Below are 10,975 nucleotides of genomic sequence, written 5' to 3' on the forward strand. Positions count from 1 at the left end.
GATGTAATTTGATAAATATAAAATTTTTATCTTGTCAACTGCAACTTAATATAATATCATTCCAGTTCCTATACTTATTCTACACTTGCTTCGTTTGTATTTTATAAGCTCATTTTTACAGTGGCTTGTACATTACAACTGCAGTATATATGACCAAAACCGAAAGGGTTGATGATAAAAGAAATGCTGGTTTACTTAAGCTTGATGAGCCCAAAGCGTTAAATTCATTGCGTAATTCGATTATACAAAAGTAAAGACTTATCAGTAAGTTAATCCGGAAAAAAAAAAATACACAAACCATAAAAAGTGTAAAAAATCCCATTTCTTAACCTTTTCTCTCTCGCTCTATATATTTTTTTTTCGTTGTTCCATCTTCTCTGCTGTTTTTCCTTTTCTAAAGGCCCAAAGCTTCGTCGTTTTTGCATCTCTCCTTGTCTGAAAGAAAAATTCATTGACTTGGAAGGTATGAATGAGATTGACTTTACAAATATTTTACTTTTTACAATCACTTTGATTTTCTACTTTAACTTTTAAATTTCAACTCATAAAAATCATCAGCTTATCACTGGAATGAAAAGGCGTTATAAATCTTCTCGCATCAGAGGATCAAATTTGAGGCGATTTCGTTTAGTGAGCAACACTTTCCCTAATTGAAGGCACATGAATTTGTATACCGCTGCTTTCTGTGTAGCCATAAATAGCAACTAGAGGTCACTGCAGGTACAGCTAGAGGTTAAGGTTACAGCAAGAAAAGAAATTGGGTCAATGAGCTTGCTGATCTTTAAGTGAAATTAATGATAGAAAGTTTTTGAGAAACTACTTTTGCTGTTAATTTGCTATCTCTTTACTGTTCCAAACTGTCTGGCGCAGATACCCCATATTGGTGTACAAATTGTGGTAATTTTGTGATCATTTTGGATTGGATGCAAACAAAAGCGAAAGCCAAGCTTTGTACATCTCACCGTAAACTACAAGCACATAACTATTTTCAATACTATTAAGACTAAAACTCACCAACTTTCTCACACCGTGCAATTCGCTGCTTCCCTCACAATACGTCAAAAATCCGATCTAAAATATATTTAATTTAGCATAATTTGTCTATTTCACGTGGCCACAAACATTTGACTGCCCAAGCAATTAAAGCTCAATGCTTATTCCGACTACTTCACTATACATTTGCAACGAAGAGCAAAAATATATGATAATCTCCTAACAACCAACCAGTGTCAACTACCTTCTTGCAGGAGAATCTCTTCATCTTCATAGTCCCTCCAATCTCCTCTCCACCTTATCCAAGAAGGCGACGATATATCTTCGTGCTTTATATAGTTCAATCCATATACTTTTTTTTTTTACAAAATACATAAAGCAGTAACTACCACATTTGAATATAAACTTATAATTGTCACATTCATTCATAACACAATATTTAGTTACGATAACTTTCACTGTAACTCCATTTAGAAATCAATTAAAGATTATATATTATATCCCAAAACTTTCAAAGTCTTAAGTCTTATATCTCAAAAGCCATCCCTCTGCCTTTACATTAAATAGAAAATCAACCAATTTAAAAACAAAAAATGCAAAGAAAAAAAAAAAAAAAAAACATCCAATTAAAACGAAACCCAGAACACTTAGAGACCTCTCTCCCCAAAGAAATTTTTGTCAATAAAAGAAATTCTTTAAAGATCAATCAATAAATTAGTAAGACAATAATGGCCATAAAAGACGAATAGCATCCAGCAGACAACACCAAAGAATACAACTAATTATTACTTCCACCGTTATTCCATATTTGTGACCTTCTCTCTTCTCAATTCAAAAAATTGCGCTTTTCATTCTCATCAATACAAATTTGAATTTGCGCATATGAGAAATGTTTTTTTTGAAATAAATAATGATAAAATTGAAACTTATCTTTCACATATTATTAGGAAGCATTTATTCGGAAAGCTTTGATAATTTTTAGAATAGACAAATTTGTCGTTTTTTAAAAATACTTCTAAATAAAACTTCAACAGTGCTTGTTTTTAGCATGAAATAATAAAACATTCTTGCTCTACAGTACTTTCCATTTCTCAGATTGAGCTGATTGAAATATATATTTTTCAGACGGTGCTGGATTTGAATTGGTCAAAATATGTATTTTTCAAGCAGTGCTGGATTTGAAATAACAGTATATTCGTAAATATTTATTTCAATACTTTTCAATACATAAAATTAGAAGGATAAATAGTTTAACTAACAATATTTAGTCAACTTTATCTAATTAATTACTATGACACTGGAGAAAGAAAACACCTAATTAAAGTTGCAATTCTAATTTCAAATAAATTTTATGAATGTGTAAAAATGGCGGAACTAATAAAGCATGGTCACTTTAATTTAGGAAAATTAACTGAAAAGAAGTTGGTCAAGCGGTGCACTGAATCAAAGTGTAAAATTTGCTTTGGCTAAACTCAACATGAAAGCATCAATCAATTCTTTAATCAACAAATTTGATTGGTCTGGTGGGCGAGTCACTCTATCTATTGCGATATCCGAGGGATTCAAATCACCAAATATTTGAGGGAAAATTTTACGTATGAATGATAATAATCCATGTTCAATTTGTTCAGATACTGGTAGCAACAGTCGAATTACATTACCCCAAAACTGATTTAATTCTCCGAATGTTTCAAGAGCAATTAAATTCACTTTATTAGCACGTAATACTGCATCAAACGGTGACAACTGGCTATCATGTAGCACTGTACCTGTCATATTTCCAACGTGACCTTCACTTGAACCTTGCGTGATATTCTCCCCCTGAAAAATTTATACTAATATGTTTTGATGAGGTTTAGTTTCTAGATTCCTAAATGGATTAACCTAAGAGACTAGATTAAAATACAATTTGGCAACACGAGATTGGAATGCTTTTACAACTAATAATGGTTCGATAATCATTCACTGTATTTTGTTCGTGTTGTTAAATTTAACGTACGTTAAATTTAACCATGAAAAATCATTCATTGCTTACCCAAAGATTCGACGGAAAAGCGCAAATTAAAATAAGGAGAAGAAAATTTTGCATGGGACACATATTCCGACGTAAGTATAAGCACATACTGAAAAAGGCAGCAAAATTCTTTGAGGGTGTGTCAAACGTCGGAAACTACTTGTTTGTTTCGATGATTAATTGAAATGAAATGGTCATAATTTCTAAATAAACAAATTAACATTAAAAATTGCTCTAATCTGTTATTATGTAGTGAAATGGATACAAACAATTAGATTAAGGCGAAAGTTTACTCTGATGTTTTTGTACATTTTATAATCTTCGCAAAATCAATGCATGAGACATAATCAGTATTGCTAACCTGAAATCGAAAATATTGATTTACTAGCACTTGTTGCTTAAAAAAATGAACTAATGAAGTTTTGTTCTTGTTAACATTTCAATTTAAACATTTCGGTGTGCCTTTCTATTCATGCCCCATTAAGAACTAAATTGAATTGATTAGAAGAACTTGCAAATATGTTTGTAAAATCAAGCCACCAGAAATATATAGCTGTAGAATCCAGGATATCTTGAAACATAAAAAAGGCAATTCAAAACAAAGAACCAGTTTTCATCAGGGTTACCCGTAATTGCACAGAAACAAAAATCGTTGCTCGGCTGTCCTCACCAGAAGATATTGTCCATGGTACCAGAAGTACCAGAAGTACCACGGACAATATCTAACAATTGCATTCCATCTGCTGAGTTGATGTCACTGCTTTTCTAGATTAGAAAGAAAATAACACCAAAATATCACCCATCATAAAAATTTCATTCCACGAGGCCAATATTTAATAGTTATTACTGAGGCATTTATTTTGAATCGAATAAAGTAACACTCCAAAAGGGAAAATAAACATTAACAGGGAAAACTATGCTGCAGAATAATTAATAGTCTCAAGGCAAATGGAAATTTTGACAAAATTTTGACTGGAATTATGTTGCAACGATTCTGCGTCCTTTCTGCATCGAGAATTAATGTAATTTGAGATGGAACGAGTGATAAAGTTGAGCAGTTATGAAAAACAGATACTGCGTTTAAAAGAGAAGAATGGTGCTATATCTGATGCCATGAATTTAAATTCATTTTTTAGTTAAATGAATCAATTCGAACAATTACTGGGTTAATTCCAATGGTTACGTTGATATTAAAAAGATAATGAAACAACAGCCGAATGTTGTGGAATTTTACAAATATCCACTAGAAAAATTCATTATATTTATCTTATTTAATCTAAATGTGATATAGGCATCATCAATTTGACTTGGAACTTGAATATGATCTAATTAATTTTACGATGTAACTGAATATGCTTCGCACTGATTTGTTTTATACAGAAACCTAGAGAGATTCACTTAAACAGGAGAATTTCTTTATCAAATTGCATTTAAATAAAGCACTTCCTGCAATCTCAAAATATAATTTCAATTTCATTATTTTCTATGAAATTAAAATTTCATCTTCCCCACCAATAACTCCGCATCAATTACTTGAGATATTTACTGCTAAATCAGAAGTAGTTACTTGCATCACATAAAATTTGTTATAATGATTAATTCACAGTGTCAGATTATAGAAGTGAATTGACTGTTAAATTCTTGTTATGATTCATTTGTATGTTTACCAAATGGACTGAGAAGCATAAAACATTTCAAATATTATCCGCAGATAATATAAATCAGTACAACAAAACTTGTAAGCCAGAATTTAAATAATAATTAGTTTCTTTCGTCAATTAAATTGACCTTTATCATTATCATTCGATTGCATGAAAGAATATGAAAATTTGAAGTTTTTTTTTTTTTTAATAAATCTGTTAAAAGAACTTCTTCTGTTGTATAATTTTTACTATTACTATTAACATATACGTAACATTTAGATAAATAAGTATGATTCTTTTTTTTTAAATTCTCGTAATTTCATTCACTTCGGTTAAAATTAAAAAACATTCCAGATGAGCTGTTATTCATGCTATAACTCAAAAAATAAATTAAATATTTTGATATAATGAAATCATAGAATCAATTACGTTGCATAAAAATGTGAACATTCAGTGAGAAAATTCATTTTCCTATATTTCTCTTCAAAACTTATTTTAAAATCACAAAGCAAACATAATTTTTTTTCATTTTCGTAATTTCATTCACTTTGGTTAAAATTAAAAATATTCCAGAAGAGCCGTTATTTATGCTATAATTCAAAGCTTGTAATATTATTAAAAAACTATCAGAACAAATATCACTCAATTCAATAACTATTGTTATTGCTGCCATATTTAATATGTGCATTAGGATGACAATCTTTGATCCATCTTCTCTTTAAAGTTAGAAAAAGAAGCTCGAGAAATGAAACAAGAATGCACAACAAGGTTTAACGAATCAAATGTCATGATTTTCGATCATTTTTCAGAGCAGATTCAGACACATAGTATTCCTTTCACTTAATTATAATTTTATCCATTTCAACTGCTTGACCACTGAGAACGGCAAATTGTAGTGATTCAAACACTTCTAGAAGTGAAATTTACTTAGAAAGAAATTACGCATCATTAGTAATATAATAGGCTTACCGCAAGTAAGTTTTAAAATGAATGTTTTGGAATTTTGAGATTTCAAGTAATGAGAAAAAAAAGAATTAGCATGAAATTGATTAAATTTACAAATTTCCAGTCATTTCAATTATACGGTAATACTTTGTCCTTCATGAACAATTTTTAGAACAAACTTTGAAGTGCAAAGTTCTTTTAATAACTGACTGTGCATTTTCAACTTTCTTCTATTAAAAATATCAGCTATTCAATCTTAAGTAACGTCTAACCTCGTTTGTATCTATGCCATTGTTCTCGTTCCATAGATCTGGAAGCTTCATTAAGTTCAAAAACAGTTCGATGTTGACAGTGATGAATGATCATCGGTGACTGCAAATTTTCAATATCACCATTAGTAATACGACCGGTTATTCGATAAGTTCGCCTGATAACTGCTGGATTGTTATAATGTCCCTTCTGTAATCAAAAATTTGAAGTAAAAAATAATATGCTCTCATTGGAAATGTTGAAAAAATATATACATATATTAAAAGAAAAAAATAGAGCTTCATGAAATCTTTGAACAATTATCATCGATTAATGAATCATTTATCTCACCATTAATTAAAGAGATTGTAAAATATTCCAGAACTTCATGTAACAATAAAATTCACTTTTATTGCTAAAAGAAAAGAAAAATAAACAAGCTATAGTGTGTTAACACTAGCTAGTAAAAAATTAAATCTATCACTTTATTTCATTTGGGAATTATCTTATGCTTACATTTCAATTAATCTTTAAAATTTTTAGCTCAAAATAAACATATTAAGATATAATTAACTAACTTATTATCACTCGCAAATTTTTAATTACAATTGTTCAGTATATAAAAATGAGACAATAATGAGAAAAAATTTTTTATGGAGGAAAAAAAATGCTATTTTGGATAAGTATGTGATACATGGTAATAAATGTTACTGATAAGATGTTGAACTCATTCTCAAAATGTTAATTTTTAGATACCATCACAAGAAGAAATCGATTTATTTCATGATTGGTGAACCAATGGATTTGAAAATCTCAAATCATATTAATCGTTATTTATGTTAAACTTCATTCCAATAATTAGACAAAAATTATTGAATTTCAATGAATAATACTAAATAAATATTTCAGTAATTACTAAATAATTATTTAATTAATAATTATCGAATGATCTCAATGATTATTTTAATGAATAATTTTAATAATTATCGATGACGATTATTTCAATAATTATCAAATTTTTTCTTCAATATTACGAATAATTAGTAAATTTTATATGTGTTTACATTGCATGTAATTGAATAAATAATTGCAAAATACACAGATTTAACATCTAAAACAAACAGAAATAACAAATCAGAAGCATTTGATATATTTTACCTCGTTTTTTATTGGAAATAATTTAATTATCTAATCTAATTAACTATCAAACTTAACTAATTTGAAAGTCAAAACGACAAAATTTAAATCAAATATTTAACAAATTTAACAATTTAAGTGCGGTTTTAGTAATTATTTCTAATAATTTTGTATTTATTACTAAATATAAAAAAAGTAGCCAATGATTTGGTTAATTGACAATTTCGATGAAATCACATCCTGAAAGTTTTTCTTTTCCAAGATTTTATAAAATTTAATTGCAGTTTGAAAAAGTATTCATTTTTATCAAATTTAGTTGCGCTTGAAAAAATTACTTTGAATAAAAGAAAAAAGTATATAATCTGTGGCATATTATATTTGTTTTATTTATTTATTATTATAAGGAAAAAAAAAAGCAATTATTTATTGTGAAAGTAAAAATTAGTATCACAAAATCATTTATTTTTTGTAGCAGCAATTAATTTCTAATCGGTCATGCAAAAAAAATAGCAGGTGGTTAGCTTTCTTTGCTGCATGCTTTTTTTGCTAACTACGCGCAACTGCATGCTTTTTTTATTGAGCATATTTATTGTACATTTTGATATAAAACTCATTGTTAAACTATTAATTTTATTTGAGTGATATCATTTTGCTTATTGCCTGCTTTTTTTTCATCTTTTTTTAAAAGTTAGTTCTATTTGCTTCAGTAATTTATTGCTATAATTATTGCTTGTGTTGAAAGAAATTTTTTTAGTTCATAAATTTTCATTGAAATTATGTCCTTTCATCTTTTTTAAAATGCCTCTCAACACAATAAATTTTCCCATTTTTTTAAATACATTTTTTTTGCATATGCAAATTTTTCAAAAATTTTCTTTACTATAAATAATCATTTTATTATTTTATCAGTTAGTATTAGCTACAGGATCTGTTAGTGAAGAGTTCGCATAACCACTGGAAGTGTTAGTTTTGTAGACGATTAAAAGGAGTGTTATTCTAGCCAGTTTACAAGGCTTTTTTTTTTTTTTTTTTGAAACTTAATTCTAGTACTTTAAAACTAATTTAAAAATATTATTTAGGGTTTTTTATTTCCAAAAAGTTTATGGTATAATTTCCTTTCCCTTTTTTTTTCTGTAATATTTTTGTTGCACAATAAATTTTCCCATTTTTTTAAATACATTTTTTTTGCATATGCAAATTTTTCAAAAATTTTCTTTACTATAAATAATCATTTTATTATTTTATCAGTTAGTATTAGCTACAGGATCTGTTAGTGAAGAGTTCGCATAACCACTGGAAGTGTTAGTTTTGCAGACGATTAAAAGGAGTGTTATTCTAACAAGACTTTTTTAAAAAAAGAAAAAAAAAAATGGAATCAAATTGTGCCATATGTTTGGAACAATTAAAATATCCGCTTGGAAGACTTAATAATTGTAAACACAAATTCTGTTTTAAATGTATTCGCGATTGGTTAAAAAAGCGATCACAATGCCCACTTTGTGGTGGAGAGCCAAAATATCTAATTAAAATTGAAGAAACAAAAAATGAAAGAAAAGTGCCAGTAAAAAAAAGAACAAAGGAACAATTTGAAAATGAGGTTATCAGTGTTATCATTAACATATCATCACTATGAAATATTTTAATTTGATTGTCTATATCATTAATTTTTTTAAACTTATTTAACATGATGATTGTTATTATTATAGTGAAATGGTCCTTTGTTTGATTAATTAAATATTTTAAACAATTTTTCCGGACACGGTCATGAAAATATTCCAGTTTACCTTTCTTTATATAAAGATTCTAGTCTAGGACCATATATGAAATTTTTAACCTAGAATTTACCAAGCAGTTAAAATTAAGCTTTTAAATCAGAAGAAATTTGATTGAATTGGAGGAAAGGTGAAAATTCATAATGTTATTCTGTATAAACAGAAGTCTTTCAAGCTTCATTGTAATTTTTTAAAAAATTTGAATTTCAAATCTATCCTTTAGAGTCTTATCCCTTTTGACATAATTCTGTTCTAAATTTTCAGAAAAAAGAAATATTACAATCATTTGTTGCAACATATTCTATAAAGAATTAACAATGTTACCATATTATTTGTTGTTAATTATTTTGAAATCTTTTTTCATTTTTGCTTAAAATTTTGCAAAATTTTTGAATTTTCAAGCTTCTTGCCCAAGAACAACTGGAAAATGATCAAGGCGGCCCTTCAAATGAAGATATTACCATTGAATATGCAAACTGCCGATCATGCAGAAGTTCAGATAATGAACATTTACTGCTACTCTGCGACGGAAACATTGGTCAAAATGCTGATGGTTCTACGATTCGCTGTAATGTCGCCTATCATTGCTATTGCTTACCGGAGAAACTGGAGCGAATCCCGGAAAATGACTGGTTTTGTCCATTCTGCGAAAACAAACCAGAAAATGCACAGCATTTTGTAGAACAAACAAATTTAAATGTTTCACGTTCAGAAGAAGCTGGTAGTAGTAGTTCAAGACAATTAAAGAATGAGACTGATGTATCGAAATGTCATCTAAGCGGATGTTTGGAGCAAGGTAATATGAAAATAGAAACTGGATGCAGCAAAATTAGAAATTCCGAATCAACGCTTATTCAAGATGCTTATGGTGATTCGGATACGGAAAGTGAATCAAGAGACTATAGTAATGAAAAGAGTGAATTATATTCAACAAGTGATGCAACTAGTGATGATTACGATGATAGCAACGAAATAACAGTCGAAAATACTGGCGGCAAGTTATCATATAGACGAAAATTAACAAACTATAATATTTTGATAATAAGATTACAACTCTTAAAAAATTAAAAATTTTAATACAGAAATAAGAATTACAAATCATTCTACCTAATATTTTACGTTTGCGTGCTATACGTAGATGAAATATACGTCGATGAGAACGTACAAATATACGAAATTAATATTTCTTCATTAAAAAACAGACAAGAAATTATAACTAAAGCTAGAATAGGAACAAAAATATCGAATTTACTTATACATCATTAATATATAGGGACAAATTTTGATGTATTGGACGACGACGACGACGACGATGACGATGACAGTGATGATGGTGAGAATGATGATGATGATGATTGTAACGAATCGGATGAAACAGATTCTGAGCAAAAATTCCACCAAGCGATATTTTGCGATAATTGCGGACGAAGAAGAGGAATGAAGCGTAATCAAGGAATTACATATCGCCGATAAAGTTGCAGAATTTATGACAAAGACGAAATGAAATTCTGGTAAAGCGGGAATATCAAAGACTGATACTAACACATCATCACTCTAGCTAACAGATCACTTCTATATAACAAATAATAATGATAATTTTAATAATTGCTGATGTACTTGATATACCATATGATTTTCTAACCAACTTACAATTTTACTTGTGATAATGCAATCAATGAATGTGTGAACTGAAATAAACTTATGCTAAAATCCAGAATTCCTATTACAATATTAACAGCGTTAATCTAAGTTACATTTGTTCATAAAAATTTTGAATCCGAATTTCATGAAATTATCACGTATAGTTCACATAGCGCTAAATTGTTACTGATACTGTACTACTAGAAGTCATTCTCAACACATTGAAATCACAATATTAAAAAACTGAAATAATTTAAAAGAGAAATAAATACTTGTGTTAAAAAAAACCACTTACGTCAGCTTATAATCACGTAATATATCCGTGATCTCTCGTAATCACGCAAACAAATTCATAATTTTGGCATGATATTTTCCGTTATACTATTTACTTATATACTCTTCAATTATGCAGTTCCTTCCTATAATAAACCTAATAAACCCTTTACACTAGTGATCGGAAGAATTATATAAAATTGAAGAGTTTCGGAGATGCTTTCAGAGCATAATGGACCGCGTTAAATTCAAAAATATTGCATTTGAGGAATTTTAGCTTAATGTTGTTGGAATTGAGGGGTTAATGG

At 28.5% G+C, this 10,975-nt stretch overlaps 4 protein-coding genes across 4 annotated transcripts; 1 reads left to right on the forward strand and 3 right to left on the reverse strand.

Annotated features, from left to right (window-relative positions):
• Positions 1–345: 345 nt before the first annotated feature.
• On the reverse strand, positions 346–1,261 carry Bm13063 (Uncharacterized protein; the record flags this gene model as incomplete). Its single annotated transcript, XM_043074884.1, has 3 exons — positions 346–435; positions 1,015–1,071; positions 1,238–1,261. The coding sequence occupies 3 exons, from the start codon at positions 1,259–1,261 to the stop codon at positions 346–348; spliced, it is 171 nt and encodes a 56-aa protein (XP_042930818.1).
• Positions 1,262–2,436: 1,175 nt separating this feature from the next.
• Bm9477 (Uncharacterized protein) lies at positions 2,437–3,115 on the reverse strand (the record flags this gene model as incomplete). Its single annotated transcript, XM_043074885.1, has 2 exons — positions 2,437–2,814; positions 3,029–3,115. 2 exons carry the CDS (start codon positions 3,113–3,115, stop codon positions 2,437–2,439), a joined length of 465 nt encoding a protein of 154 aa, XP_042930819.1.
• A 2,371-nt stretch (positions 3,116–5,486) lies between these two features.
• Positions 5,487–5,961, reverse strand: Bm380 (Uncharacterized protein; the record flags this gene model as incomplete). The annotated part of the gene is made up of 2 exons (XM_043074886.1): positions 5,487–5,560; positions 5,868–5,961. 2 exons carry the CDS (start codon positions 5,959–5,961, stop codon positions 5,487–5,489), a joined length of 168 nt encoding a protein of 55 aa, XP_042930820.1.
• Positions 5,962–8,350: 2,389 nt separating this feature from the next.
• Positions 8,351–10,226, forward strand: Bm7515 (Uncharacterized protein; the record flags this gene model as incomplete). Its single annotated transcript, XM_043074887.1, has 3 exons — positions 8,351–8,578; positions 9,156–9,747; positions 10,027–10,226. The coding sequence occupies 3 exons, from the start codon at positions 8,351–8,353 to the stop codon at positions 10,224–10,226; spliced, it is 1,020 nt and encodes a 339-aa protein (XP_042930821.1).
• Positions 10,227–10,975: the final 749 nt, after the last annotated feature.

Source organism: Brugia malayi (genome assembly GCF_000002995.4).
Source record: "Brugia malayi strain FR3 genome assembly, contig: Bm_v4_ChrX_scaffold_001, whole genome shotgun sequence".
NCBI lineage: Eukaryota > Metazoa > Nematoda > Chromadorea > Rhabditida > Onchocercidae > Brugia > Brugia malayi.